This window comes from Lagenorhynchus albirostris, chromosome 1 (genome assembly GCF_949774975.1).
Source record: "Lagenorhynchus albirostris chromosome 1, mLagAlb1.1, whole genome shotgun sequence".
NCBI lineage: Eukaryota > Metazoa > Chordata > Mammalia > Artiodactyla > Delphinidae > Lagenorhynchus > Lagenorhynchus albirostris.
The window spans coordinates 191,974,026-191,988,829 of NC_083095.1; the positions used below are offsets into that span (position 1 = coordinate 191,974,026).

Genomic DNA, 14,804 nt, shown 5'->3' on the forward strand with positions numbered 1-14,804 from the left:
CTGAGCCAAGCTCTGCGCCGGGCGCCAGCCCCTCTGTCATCATTAATAAACAGTCGTTGGCAGGGTTCACGGCTCTTGCTCTATGAGTGGCATGTTTGGAGGAAAAAATGCTGAGAACATTGAAAGCCAGCTGGACGGCTGTGATGGCTGTGTCACCTCACCGGGTCTCACCCGCTGCCCCCTGACTGCAGACAGTGGGGAACTAGAGAAGGAGACCTCTGTTCCCCATTGCAGCTCCGCCTGCCATCCTGTCTCACTGGGTCCGACAGGGCGCCCGGAAGGAGGGCCCTGTGAGCGTGCTTGCCATCGCACTGCCTCCGCCCAGCTTCTGGCGCCCTTTTAGGGACCGAGTTACTCGAGCACATGATGGGTCCCCTCGGCCTGCCAGCCCCTTGTCCCCTGCTCCGGGTTCCTGTGGTAATCGGAGTGGTCTCACCTGTCCACGCTGGCCGGCTCCAGCCAGGGGCCTGTGCAGCCAGGGGGATCTGTTAAGAATGTAGTCAGCTCCCGTTAGCCCTCTCCTTCCACCCAGACCAGCCACCCTTGAATATTTTCTGTCTGTTGTGAACTAAAGGCGAAAGTGCTCAGCCTGGCCTTTGGCCCAGCAGGTCGTGTGGCCCGCCTGGCCTTTCCGCTCACCTGGGCCGCCGGCCTCCTCCTGGCCTCCGCCACGTGGCCGCACCCGCTCCTTCCGTCGCGCCGGCCCCTCCTCCCGTGCGGACCTCCGCGCAGGCTTCTCTCCTCAAAGCCCCCGTGTGGGTGTCCCTGGCCCTCTGCCCCTCTCCCTCCTGGTACCTCTTGGACTTAAATTTCCGTTTATTGGGATGGGCTTTAAAAAATTAAAATCGCTCTTCGCCACTGAACTGTGAGCTCCATAAAAGTAAAGACCACGTCTGTTTTTGTTTACCAGGATGTCTCTAAGGCCTGGCATCGGACTCGACAAATAGTTAAGTAAATAGGAAGCAAATTTGTTGAATGAAAGAATACAGAAGTGATTTCAGGCAGCTTTCTCCCTGTTTTACTCTTGAATACATGCTTCATCTCAGCTTAGTCATGTTTATTTCTTCCTTATCAGCAGTAAGGGGAGGGGTTTACTCTCTATACTGGATAGGGTAATACTTCTTTATTTCATAGATTTTATTTAAATCCAGGAAAAACATTATTTTTTTAAATGTCCTCTATTCATCTTTTAAGAAGAAATTTTGAGAAAAGTGAGAGAAAGCAGCATTCGTCTGATCTTGGCATGTTTGAAGCGTGATCGCAACCACGGACGTCGGCCTCCTGGTCATGGAAAGGAACCTGAGCTGGTAAACTATCCTAAGGCCGGTGGAGCCTGGAGATGTCTGAGAAGCAGCAGGGGATGGACGACAGCTAGCAAAAGAATTGCATTAATTCAAGACGTAGAAAAGCTTATTGGAAGCATTCTTCAAAACCCTTCAGAAGCTAGTAAAATAATATTTTACTGCGTTTTTCTCCAGCTCTTAAAACCTCACAAATGCAAATGCGTGATAAAATGTGAAAATAAGTATTGGCAACTAATTGCATTCTCAGGGGAGATTTAATTGAAAAGGGGCATATTCGCATATTTGTACTACTTCTCTTCAGTAAGATGTTTATGGCATCTGGTCAAAGTAGAACGGACATTTGAAAGTCCTTTGACATAGCTGGTATTTAAAGAATAGCAATTGGCTAACATTTGTGGCTCTGTACATTGAATATTTTGGCTCCCATCCGCTGGTATTCATTCTGAAAGATTTATAATCCTTTGGGGAGTGTGGTCAGTGACAAGAGTAGAAGTAAATCCTGAAATGTGGAAAAACTAACTTTCCCTCATAAAAAACTGTTCTAAAAAAATCCCTCAAGCCTATGACTATGTTTCCAGATTTTCAGAAAAGCTGATGATTTACAGAAAAAAATATTTTTTCTATAAGGATCTAACCTCTTAATGATAAATGTAAATTTTCCATCATTTGGCTTCAAAATTGGCCTAGAGATAATTCAGCAAAATACAGGGCCTTACCTTTCGGGCATCAGCTGCAGTTACATGGCTTTTAAAAATGTATGTCGTCAGTTGTAGCGTCAGTAATAAAACTCGAAAGGTGGAAATAGTCTACGAGAGACAAATGAAAAGCACTTGAACTCGGAAGCAAAGCTTGTGCTGAGCGTCTAAGTAGAAAAGTGCTATCATCACAGAAACTAGAATGCAGGCATAGGGGTCAAGAGGGTCCTCCATTACGTGCGACCGAGAACGGCAGGACAGAGCATCCCTGTCCAGGGAGTGGCCTGGGGGGCGGAAGTGCTTTCGGACGACTTCTCGCCTCCTGCTTGTGCTTGAGTCTGCAGCCGCCGGCTCAAGAGCCCGCTCGACCCGAGGCCCTCGGCTTCCATTTCAAACCTTTCATGTAGGAGCCCACCTCTGTTCCTGCAGGTGCCCCGGGAGGATCCTTCTGCCTCCTTTCTCCATTTAAATTCAGAAGAAGAGCCTTGTTTCCCTTATTTTCTTTGCTTTTCCTTTTTCTGTATTATTTTCCTTAATCAATTATGGTTAGCACTTAGATTCTTCCTTATGGTTTACAAAATATCTACCTTTTTCTAAGAGGTGCTGGCATGTGGGATCCCGTGTCTGACAGCAGTGACAGAGGGTGTATTGCGTTATGTTTTAAAACCCACTGTGGGGAAATTGGTGGTGTTGAAATTTCTCTTGATATCGAGAAAAAGATGCTAAAAGCGATAAGAACAAAACTTATTATTTTAAATGTAAGTAACAGAATTAAGGCTCTGGTCATTCTAAACTTAATCTTGAATATGGAGGACAGCCTAGAGTACCCAGAGGGAAAGTTAGAATGAAAGCAGAAATGGCGCTCATAGCATTTTTAGAGAAGTGGGAGGAATGTTCTGGAAAGGAGTTAGTAGGAAGTCTGAGCCTAAGCGTTTCCTTCCTCACTTGCTGACGCTCACCCTCTACTGATCCCACTTTAGTTTCTTATGTTAAAAGAAACATATTGTGTTGAATTCACAGAGGATTGGCATGTGCGCATTTGTGTGGTGTGAAGGAGGGGGTGGGTAGCTTGAAGATAATTTCCATTTTTTGTGCTCAGTCTGTCTATCTACATACACACGTATGTAATATATAGCAATATAAAGTAATGATTTGCAAATGATGATAAATATAATTTGAAGGTGTCTTCCCTCAAAAAAGAGAGGTTTATTCGAGGCCATTGCTACTATGTTTTGAGGCAGAAATCCAGGGCTGTCGTTTATGAACACCTGTTACAGAAAGAGTTTATTCTTGGCTCCATTAGAAATGCTGCTTTTGTGTCTTAGGAGCTATTTTGGGGACTCTTATTCACCAACCACTCTCAATAGCAGTAGAAGCAATACGTACTATGCTGTGTTCTTCAAAGATTTTCGAAGCGTTCATGATCAGTGGACATTGCTTAAGAATTCCTGCAGTGAATTCTGAGTTAATTTCCTGGCAGGCCTGATTCACCGATCAATCATTACAAATTTTTGAATCTCTTGGATTTTTTTAAAAAGCAATTCCCCACCGCTCTTCACTTGTGGTGATTAGCTAAACAGACACTGATTTGCATGTTGGTGGGCCAGTGTTTCGTTCACGACAGTGAAACTGTCTTTCTTTCGGTAGGTCCCCGGGTTTAATGGAACTACCTTCTCTTTCTCAGCCCCACGCCCTCACTCCACTTACTCTCGGTCCCCGTGTGGACGGGTGTGCTGCTTCCCACGTGGCTTTGCTTTCCCCAGGTTTCCTCTGTCCCAGACTGTTCTGTGTACACGTGTAAGAATAATTTTCAGACACGGTTTGCGCTGCAGGGTACACAGTTCAGGGACTGCCTGTTACCTCCACATAAAACTCACGTTCCTCAGACCATCTCTCAGGGCTCGCCCCCGGCTCTATTTAATATCCTAATGCCACCTAATGTCGCAGCTGTTGAAAGCAGGCAGACCACCTTTCCGTGGTGACTCTCGACTGGAGCAATATCTTACGACGCCCTGCGCAGCTTTCTTGGGCTTCAGCTCTGCATGATTCATTTAACAAATTATAATCCACTCGGAGGATTTAAAAGAATTGAACATGCTGTGTATGGGGTCACGCACTTCCCGGCTCATGGATTCATCACCCTTTAGCAAATTTCCATGGGAGTGTGAGCTTATTAACCTTCCTGTGGCCTTGCGTCTTTGCAGGGAGGAAATCAGACGGCTACAGTGATCGCATTGTGTTGCATGCAGGACTTCAACTTAGCGCAAGAGACCTGCCAGTTGGCGATCAGGGATGTTGGAGGCCTTGAAGTTTTAATAAACTTACTTGAGACAGATGAAGTCAAATGTAAGGTGAGTGGCTGGCTCACGGTGGACGAGGAGCCTCGTTCACGCCTTCACCTGCTTCTCTTCTCAGTGCTGGGCGTCTGCCCTTCCTGCTGCTTGTTTCTTGTCTTTATGAATACTGACAACCCGCTTCTGCTATTAGCTATTAGCTGCTCTTGTCAACTCTCTGCTTTTCTTCCTTCTCTTTTGGCTCTTTTCCATTACCGTGTGCTTCTTAAATGATGAACGTTTGTTTACTTAATTGACGGAAAATGCGGGGGGCTATGTGTAATACCTGGGAATAGAAACTGTTCCCTTAAAAAACTTAATTGGGGAAGGATTTTAGGTAGCTTGGAATTTTTAAAGAATATAGCACTGGTTACGCATTAAGCACCCATTCATCTATAACTTCTTCTTCTCGTTTAGATTGGTTCGTTAAAAATCCTGAAGGAAATCAGCCATAATCCTCAAATCAGACGTAATATTGTTGACCTTGGGGGCTTGCCAGTCATGGTTAATATTCTTGACTCTCCACATAAGAGCCTGAAATGTTTGGCAGCTGAGACAATTGCGAACGTCGCCAAGTTTAGGAGAGCCTGGCGGGCGGTGAGACGCCATGGGGGCATCACCAAACTGGTGAGTAAGTACCGCTCAGGGCAGCGGGCACCCCGCCGTCCTTCCCGGCTCCTCCCGGATATCAAATAACCACTGGGCGTGCTCTGGGAATCTTCTTTTTGTGTAACGTGTCCTTGAAAATTATTTTTGTGTATTTACATTGGCAAGTAGCCAAAAAACATGTTCAACCTCACTTTTCAAAGAAATACAAACTTAAACAAATAGAAGTAACTTTTACGTATCCCATAGGTAGGGATACAGTTGTGTGTGTGGGCAGCGTCGGTAAGAGGGTGGTGACTTACTTCACTCAGTCTGAAACTATCAGAACATGGTTAATCAACTGTACTCCAGTATAAAATAAAAAGTTAAAAAAAAAAAAGAGAGGGTGGTGAGACCCTCTGCACTGGAACGCTGTCTGGTAGCCCATGTCCTCTGCCGTGGTGACCTCACTATGAGGAGGTGTCCTCCATGGAGACAGTCAGAGTTGCAGGCACTCACTCATCTCAGTGCTACTTAGAGGAGTGAGAGCTGAAAACAGCGTGTTTTACAGTGTGAGGTTAGTAAAATAATACGCATCATATCCACAAGAAGCACCCACTGGCCGCTGTCAGTATTGTGTTTTGGAAGTTTATATAGTAACAGGGAATGTTTAATATTATATAAAATCATAACAGGATTAAAAACTGATGATACCCACGATCCCAACTTTCAAAGACCAGAGCTAACAAGTACAGAAAAATCACTTGAAATAAATACACAAAATTGTTCATCAGGGGCTTTCTCAGAAATGACCACCACATTTCCTTCCTACTTTTCTACATTTGCCGGTTTGCTGTGTGTTACGTTTATGTTCAGAAAAAATGATTATTTCAATAACTATCGCTGAAAGAAAAAAGCAGGCTCAGTGCCCCTGCCACGGCAGGAGGGACCTTCATGCAGTGCAGTATGGAAGCGCGTTTGTATCCTCACTGGATCTTGAGTCGCTTCCACGGCTTTTATCACGCTGGATCGTCACCACTTCCCTACTTTAGGTTCCTGAAGATGAGAGACGTGTCTTATTCATCCTAGTGTCCTCCTCAGCACCTCGCCCAGGACCTCACACATATAAACAGTTAATAAATATCTATCGAGTTCATATGGATTTAATGTGAATACGTACACAGTGAAACACGTTCAGAAATTTACTGAAAGAGGTTCTGTGTGTTCACTGTATCCACTTGTAATCTGTAGAGCACTGTACCTTATAATCATTTGCCTCAAAAACAAGGTGGACTTATGGCTGGATAGATGGGTGAATAGATAGTTAGCTATGTGATAAAACAGACGTGGAAGAATGTGAATTATAGAATCCAGGTGGTGAGTATGTGGACGTTGCTGTATTCTTTCAGCCTTTGTGTGTGTTTGAGAATTTTCATAATAAAACGTTGGGGGGAAAGTAATTATTACTGTGATTATCATTGTCCTGCTTAAATAATGAAATCGTATGGTAGGCTGACATGGCTGTCCACCGAAACTACTCCATGAGATTGAAAGACAGAACACTAACATACGTTTTTATGGACATCTTCCGCGTCATGTTTAGGGCCTTGGAGTTTGGACAGTTACAGTCACGTAATCAAAATAATGACATACATTTTAATTTAATTTTAAATAATAGCAAAATTAGGAACAGGAAAGACCATTAATGGATAAACTTGAAATTGCTAGGTTGGGAACACATCTGACTTCTCAACCAGGATTGGGGATCCACTTTTGGTTGGGTACGTGTGTGTGGGGGGAGTATGTAACACGCAGGCAAGAGTCCCCAACGAAGACTGGAAATGAGGGACATCACACAGTACAGAGATGAAGCCGTGGGCTGATTATGGCCCCAGAGCAAGGGAACCAAGGGCAGGATCAGAGCAGGCAGGAGGGCACTGGCCACAGTGGGGTCTGGGCACCTAGATGGCATTCAGGCTCTGGAGGGGCAGCTCGATAAGACTGGGCAGAAGGTGTGACGCCTGAGCAAGCAGGGAGAGTGCACCCAGGCCGGAAGCACTGCACGTCCAGGGCCGTCAGTCCCGAGGCCAGTTTACGTGCTCCTCTGTATGTAGAGCGTACTCGGTCCTTTCACTGAAAACCATTTCAAATGCCTCTAGAGGTGTAGATCTGCAGAACAAGGTGGTGGGAATCCAAGTATAAATATAAGTGTAAATACATGTATGTCCCCGACCATAGTGATGTCACAGCCTCATGGTCGTGGGGATGTGAGGGCAGCGGGGATATGGGCAAAAATATAAGCATAATGGTGAGTGTATTAGGTAGTTCGAGGAAGTCAGTACTGGGAATAGCGGAGGAACTAAGAGGGGGTGATCAATCAACTCTACCTGGAGAAGGAGGGTCAAGAAACAAATGAACATAACGAAACACACACACACAGATACAGAGAACAGACTAGTGGTTACCACTCTGGGGAGAGTGGAGGGGGTGGGGACAATACAGAGGATTAAAAGGTACAAACTACTATGTATGAAATAATTAAGCAACAAGGATATATTGTACGGCACAGGGAAATATAGATATTATTTTACAATAACTTTAAATGGAGTATAATCTATAGAATTATTGAATGTTGTACAGCTGACACTAATATAATATTGTAAATCAGCTAGACTTCAATGAAAAATTTAAAAACTTAAATGAATTAGTTAATTAACTAGGATAGAGAGAAAATTTTTTTAAATAATTGTTTTTTTAAAAAAAAGAGAGGCTGGAGAGAGGAGATGTCACCTTTCTTGAGTCTTGAAAGGTGAGTAGGTATCTATCAGGCAGACACATCAGGCAAAAGCATTTAAGGAGGATGAAGCCACGTTGGTAAAGGCCCAGAGCTGGGAAACAACACTGAATGTTTGGAAACTAAGTGGTGTAACGTGGCCAGACCTCGGGTGAGGTGGGCTGAGCCATGAGAGACGAAGATTGAGGGCCACGGGCATCTCACACAGTCTTGTCCAAGAGCTACGGAGTTTGGACTTTGTACAGATAACGAGGGAATAACTAGTACATAGACAGGTACTTTTAAACTGTCTTCCCCGTGTTCAGACCCATTGTCTTGCTGTCCTGGGCCCGGTAGTTACCTGGAAGCCGTGTACATCGTCTTCCCCCACCCTGTCCTTGAGCCATAACTAATTAGACCATGAGTGTCCTCCTGATGCAAATCAGGGTCCTCTCTCCAGGAGTTTGGGGTTAGGAATCAGTGACTCAGTCCGGGCTACTGCCTTCTAAACGGTGGCCGTGGTTCAGTGGGCAGTATCCATGGGATCTGGTCTCCGGTTACGCGTGGGATTAAGACAGCTCTGGGAAGCCTGGCTTCCCTTCCTCCCCGGCCACTCTGCTGTATGCATGTAAATTGCCTCTCCCTCAAGGGCTTCAGTGACTTTGGTTACTGCCGAGAAGAGAAAGGATCCTGGCTGCTGTGCATTTGGTTTAGTTGGTTTCGGCAGTGCAGGGGGAGGGCTGTGTCCTCCAAAGAGGCCTCGTGGTTTTAAGAGCCTGGTTGGTTCGGGCCATTCAGCTCTCACTGGAAAGTTCTCCTGGCTTTAGGGAGCCTACTTTTTTGAGATAGCAGGGATGGGGGTGTGCTTTACAAATCTTACTAATGTAAATGTTAGAGCTGTATTAAGAAAATACTCTCTTGGGGGCTTAAATTCCTGTGGGAAGGAAATGTACAAGCTTCCAAGTCTGGAGGAAGGTGTTTCGAAGGTTCTGTTTGTTTCTTTGACTGCTGTGTGGTACAGCAGTTAATTTCTAAGAGGATTCCTACTTCTGAGGGAGGTGAGCTTGGTAGCAACCCTGCAGCGATTGCGGGGTGGGTTAAGTCTTTTTTTTTTTGAAGCCAGGCTGGCCCTAGGTTCTTTTGCAAGCTGTGACAGCCAGATATTGGAAGTCCACCTCACACCCCAAATATATGCCAGTGACTGTAGGGCACTAACTCTCATCATTAAAGACTGGGACCTTTATAGGTCAAAATCTCCTATTAGGGTGGGTGCTCCCCTAAATGATGTCATCTACAGCCTGGCAGCATTAACTTTTTTTTTTTTTTTTTACATCTTTATTGGAGTATAATTGCTTTACAATGGTGTGTTAGTTTCTGCTTTATAACAAAGTGAATCAGTTATATATACACATATGTATATCTCCTCCCTCTTGCGTCTCCCTCCCTCCCACCCTCCCTATCCCACCCCAGCGTTAAGTCTTATCTCGAAGATCCCCGCTTATGTTGTATTGATCTGTTCTCGTAGGTCGCTCTGCTTGACTGTAGTCAGCATGCCACAGAGCCTGCGGAGCGGAGCCTGTACGAGGCCGACGATGGGGAGGTGGCCCGCTGCGGGGCACTGGCGCTGTGGAGCTGCAGCAAGAGCTACGCGAATAAAGAAGCCATTCGTAGAGCTGGGGGCATCCCTTTGTTGGCTCGGTTACTGAAGACTTCTCATGAAAACATGCTAATCCCGGTGGTGGGGACGTTGCAGGAATGTGCCTCAGAGGTATGCAGCCCAGCTCTGCTTCCCTTGCTCTCATTCACCTTGACTTTCTTTAGCGGAAACATAACTTTTAAGGTTAACACGACTGCTAAGGAATTTTTTTTAAGAAGTCACCCTTCTATTTGAAAGAGAAGATCAGACTAATGGAAAATTAATTACATTGATACCTGGATGGTATATTTTTGAAAATGCTGACTAAATTCTCTTATTGTTATAACGGTGTGTTAAACTTGGACTATGGTGTTTATTTACTAAGAAAGTTTTTTCAGTGTAGTTATTAATAAATGTGTGAATAGACACTTATATTTATGCATGTTTATGCAATATATAACTATTAAAGTTTACTTTCCTAGGAAAACTACCGAGCTGCAATCAAAGCTGAAAGGATAATTGAAACTCTGGTAAAGAAGCTGAATAGTGAAAATAAGCAGCTGCAGAAGCACTGCGCCATGGCCATCTACCAGGTGCGGCGGCTCCTCCTCACGGGGTTTAAGGTGCTGTTTCGTGAGGTCCCATCCTCCGGGGATGGCGCTCGGGAATCTGCATTTTTAACAAGATCCCCCTAGGGGCTTTCATGCACACACAGGTGTGAGAACCACTGTCCTGTGGTAACGGCAGATGCCTCTGAATGTCAGAGAGAGATCCGCTCCAGCATGTCTGATACTCACAATTCTGTGAGACACTCACATGTCTGTCTGCTGAAATGCTGTAACTTTGGTGTAAAATAGCCAGGGATGTACGTGGTGCTTCTGTGTCGCCTTTCATATATCCTATTCAAACACAGCGGTCTCGGGAAATAAATCTCCCACCAGGACGAGATAGATGCATGAGTGTGTGTGTGTTGTGTGCATATTCCTGTTTTATCTTTTTATTAATTTGCTGATTTTAATCTTCATTAACTTTTTGTGGGTTACAAGTTTCATAGTATACAAAGAAAGTAGATTAGAATGGTAAAGGGGAAGAAAAGATGGCTTTGACAAGTTCATACTTGGCTGGCTATTGGCAGCACCCGCTTCTGCCTAGTTAGAGCAGATCTCCTAGAAGAATGCATCTCAGAATGTGCAGAGTGAGAGAACGTGCCAGGCAGATGGAGTCAGAGAGGGGCTCGGGTCAGCCCGCAGAGGGTCGCCTGAGTTCCTGGGGCGGCCGCAACTGTGCACACTGGGTGGCCTAAACAACAGCAATCTGTTTCTTCACAGTTCTGGGAGCCGGAAGTCTGAGATCAGGTGTCAGCAGGGTTGGTTCCTTCTGAGGAATCTCTCCTTGGCTTGTAGATGGATGTCTTCATGTTCCCCTGTCATTCTCCCTCTGTCTTCACATGGTCCTTCCTCTGTGCCCTAATACCCTCTTCTTAGAAGGACACCAGGCGTTCTGGATCCGAGCCCACCACAATGATCTCATTTAACTGTTATTACCTCTGTCACATTCTGACGCACAGGGGTGAGGACCTCAGCGTCTGAGTTTTGAGGGACATAGCTCACTCGTAACAGGGATATGTAATAGTCTTTTTTATTTTTAATTTTTATATAATTTTAATGGTTACTTTTCCATTTACAGTTATTACACAATATTGGCTGTCTTCCCCGTGTTGTACATACACCCCCGAGCCTGTCTCACACCCAGAAGTCTGTGCTTCCCACCCCCCGACCCCGTGGTGCCCCTCCCCTCTCCCCACTGTAAACCACTAGTGTGTTCTCTGTATCTGTGAGTCTGCTTCTTTTATGTTATATTCACTAGTTTGCTGTAGTTTTTAGATTCCACATGTAAGCAATAGCATACAGTATTTATCTTTCTCTGACGTATTTCACTCAGTACAATGCCCTCCAAGTCCATCCATGTGCTGCAGGTGGCAGAATTGTGTTCTTTCTTATGGCTGAGTAGTATTCCATTACGTATTATATATACATGTACCACTTCTCCTATATCTATTCATCTATTGATGGACACTTAGGTTGTTTCCATTTCTTGGCAATTATAAATAGTGCTGCTGTGAACATTGGGGTGCATGTATCTTTTTGAATTAGTATTTTTGTTTTTGTTGGATAAATGCCCAGGAGTGGAAATGCTGGGTCATATGGTAGTTCTCTTTTTAGTTTATTGAGACACCTCCGTACCGTTTTCCACAGTGGCTGCACCAATTTACGTTCCCACCAGCACCGTACAAGAGTTCCCTTTGACTTGTATATCTGCCTCATATGAGTATATTTTAAGGGTCAGTTAGAAATAGTGATTGATTTTTTAAAGTTGCAGTTGAGCCAGAGCTGAACGTCACTAATAGAAGGTAGACGTGGCAGGTGCTGTGTGATGCAGTGTGAAGAGGACTTCTTGTAGGGGCCCTCGTGGGTGATGCACGATATGCAGTTCATGGCCTTAGAGAACAACTGTACACTTAGAATCATATCAAACCTATGCTACACTTGGCATCTTTGGGCTCTATAAACTGGGAAGGATCATGTGTTGGGAACATCTGTGCAGCCTGTATTTATTTCAGAGGTTGACACAAGCATGTCAACCTCAGATAAACATGTCTGAATAACATATCAGTTGCTGTTGATATAACCCACTGCTCTGGGCATAGAAACGCTGTTGGGGAAGTTCCTCACTTCTTAGATTTTGGGGGTCATTAAAGATCTGACGGAATCCCCATCACTCATCTATCTACTGTGTTTTCCCAAGGCTCTGGGTTACAGCACTGCAGAAATCCTCCATCCATGCATGTGGTGTTCTAGGTTCCTTGCCAACCTCTGCGTCTGTCTTGGTAGAGGCCCAGGCTACCCCAGAACTGGCTTGGGAGGATTGCCAAGTATGTAGAAACCTCTAGACATTGCCAAAACCCCGTAAAGGAAGAGCGGTCCTGTCAGGCAGCTGCCAGTATAGAGACAAGAGTTGTATTTTACTTGAAGCCTCCTTCAGGAAATGCTACTCTCTGAAAAGAGGTCTCCCAGCTACTAGAATGGCAGCCTTTTTAGCAGTCACTGAAAGCTTGATACGCCTTGATCAACGCCAGCGTCTGATTTGGCTTTTGTGTAGTGTGCCGAAGATGAGGAAACCCGCGAGCTGGTTAGGCTGCATGGAGGACTCAGAGCCCTGGCTTCTCTCCTCAGTAACACTGACAATAAGGAACGGCTGGCCGCGGTCACAGGGGCCACATGGAAATGTTCCACCAGCAAAGAGAATGTGACCAAGTAAGTGGAGGCGTCCAATGTTCCGTATTAAAATATGGCCATCAAAACATGTCCTTCTATTTTCATGCTATTTTATATAAAGGGTTGATTCTAAGGCTACTCCTGTAGTTTTCAAAGCTGTACATTTTGGACTAGGTTGGCAGAATTAAGGGATTCTTCCCATCCCACCATCCGACAATGGTTTTTGTGCCTCAGTAGGAGAAAGGGGGTGCTGACGTAAGCTCCCTGTGCCAATGGACTCCTTTGCATGTGGGCAGCCATGTAAATGAGAAGTGTCTCTGATATTTCCTGCAGAGACCTAGCAAGGTGAGGGAATGAATTTCCCACAGAATCTTTAGAAATGGAAGTGGTTTTATTCTTTTTCTTTTGCTAAAGATAAATGAGTCAGCTAAATGCCAACTAACCACGTTAGTCTTAAAGCGTGGTCATTTTCAAAAACGATTTCATTGAATTTTAAAGTATTTGTAAACTTTGTGACCACTTGATTGATTTTCATCTTTGAATTTATCTTTTTGTATATTTTAGAGTTTACACACTCTGTGATGGGTGTTCTGGGACAACTCTTTCCCGTTTCAGGGTGGTGACTTTCTTTAACAAGAAATTCACATGTTCTGTTTAACACACACGAAGGTTTATTTTGCTTTGTTCGTGTAAAGTAATTCCTGTAACCTGAGGGAAAACCCTTAGCACAGTGGGGTTGTCGGCGCCCAGCTTTGGAAGCAGCTGTAGTGTCTTACGGGCTGTACAGTGCAGCACTTAAGGGCACAGAAGGTCGGGTGTGGAGGTTGACTTCACTGTTTACCAAGCTTCACATTAGCCTTTTGACAACGGGGTTGTAACAGCATCCATGCCACAGGGTGGCTGTAAAGATGGAATGAGCATACGGTCGGCATTTAGTAAATTTTAGCTATCAGTATTATCACTAACATGATTATCAGCTAACTTTATACCCAAAATAATACTGTTCGCCTCTTTTCCTCCCTTCCCACCCTCTTTTGCTTGTGGTGAACTTAGATTTCGGGAATACAAAGCCATTGAAGCCTTGGTGGAACTTTTAACGGACCAGCCGGAAGAAGTGCTCGTGAATGTAGTTGGTGCGTTGGGAGAGTGTTGCCGAGAGTCTGAGGGCAGAGTCACCGTCCGCAAACGTGGTGGCGTCCAGCCACTCGTGGACCTCCTCGTGGGAACAAACCGAGCTCTACTTGTCAATGTCACAAAAGCGATCGGTGCTTGTGCACTAGAGCCCGAGAGTATGGCGTAAGTGGCCCTGAAGGCTTTTATTTGGGAGAGTTAGGGGAACACTGGAGAGGACGGAATGGTGTCATCTCTTGGAACTGGTGTGCACAAGTGACGGAAAAGTGAAATGTGCCCACATAGAAGTAACACAGGGTGACCAAATCATGAATTACCGAGGCACATTGTTCCCCCAGATGAGCTGGAGGGTTTTGATTAAAATAGCCAGTAATCAATCAAAACAGTGGGGGAGTTATCATTAGGGGAATCATCTATACTTTATAGATATTGATAACGATAATATAATAATACAACTGACAAAAAGAGAAGGGTGGATGAGTAGGTGTGCAAATTTTATCTTGCAATAAATAAATCAATAGATAGTATTTAAAACATAATTTTATCTATCTGTCTATCCATCCATCCATCCATTTATCTATATCTTTCTTTTTTAAAACATATTTATCCATTTATTTTGGCTGCTCTGGGTCTTCGTTGTGGCACACGGGGTCTCTGTTGCAGCGTGTGAGACTTTTAGTTGCAGCACACGGGCTTCTTAGTTGCAGCATGCATGAGGGATCTAGTTCCCTGACCAGGGATCGAACGTGGGTCCCCTGCATTGGGAGCGTGGAGTCTTACCCACTGCGCCACCAGGGCAGTCCCATCTATCGATCTCTCTTACCTATCCATACATCCTTTTATCTAGCTGTAGGCATAAAGAGATATCTGGAGTAATTTATATTAGCTGTTAACAGTGATTATTTCTGGATGGTAGGATTTGGGATATTTTCTACTTTCTTTTTTATATTTTCTATACAATTTGTATGATGAATATGTGTCATCTTTAAAAAATTAAAGTTCTTGTTTAGTGCCTTGCACGATACCGCTTCACTCTGAACAGCAGTGCATGATGGTTAGGAGCACAGATTCT

At 44.7% G+C, this 14,804-nt stretch overlaps 1 protein-coding gene across 3 annotated transcripts in view; it reads left to right on the forward strand.

Moving 5' to 3' along the window:
- The window catches only part of ODAD2 (outer dynein arm docking complex subunit 2), a 209,559-nt gene that overhangs the window by 53,229 nt on the left and 141,526 nt on the right, over positions 1-14,804 (forward strand). For all 3 annotated transcript variants that reach the window (XM_060121843.1, XM_060121860.1, XM_060121850.1), the window contains exons 12-17: positions 4,204-4,350; positions 4,750-4,959; positions 9,216-9,458; positions 9,809-9,919; positions 12,486-12,640; positions 13,655-13,897. In XM_060121843.1, coding sequence (XP_059977826.1) covers positions 4,204-4,350; positions 4,750-4,959; positions 9,216-9,458; positions 9,809-9,919; positions 12,486-12,640; positions 13,655-13,897 — 1,109 coding nt within the window. The remainder of the gene's footprint in view (positions 1-4,203; positions 4,351-4,749; positions 4,960-9,215; positions 9,459-9,808; positions 9,920-12,485; positions 12,641-13,654; positions 13,898-14,804) is intronic.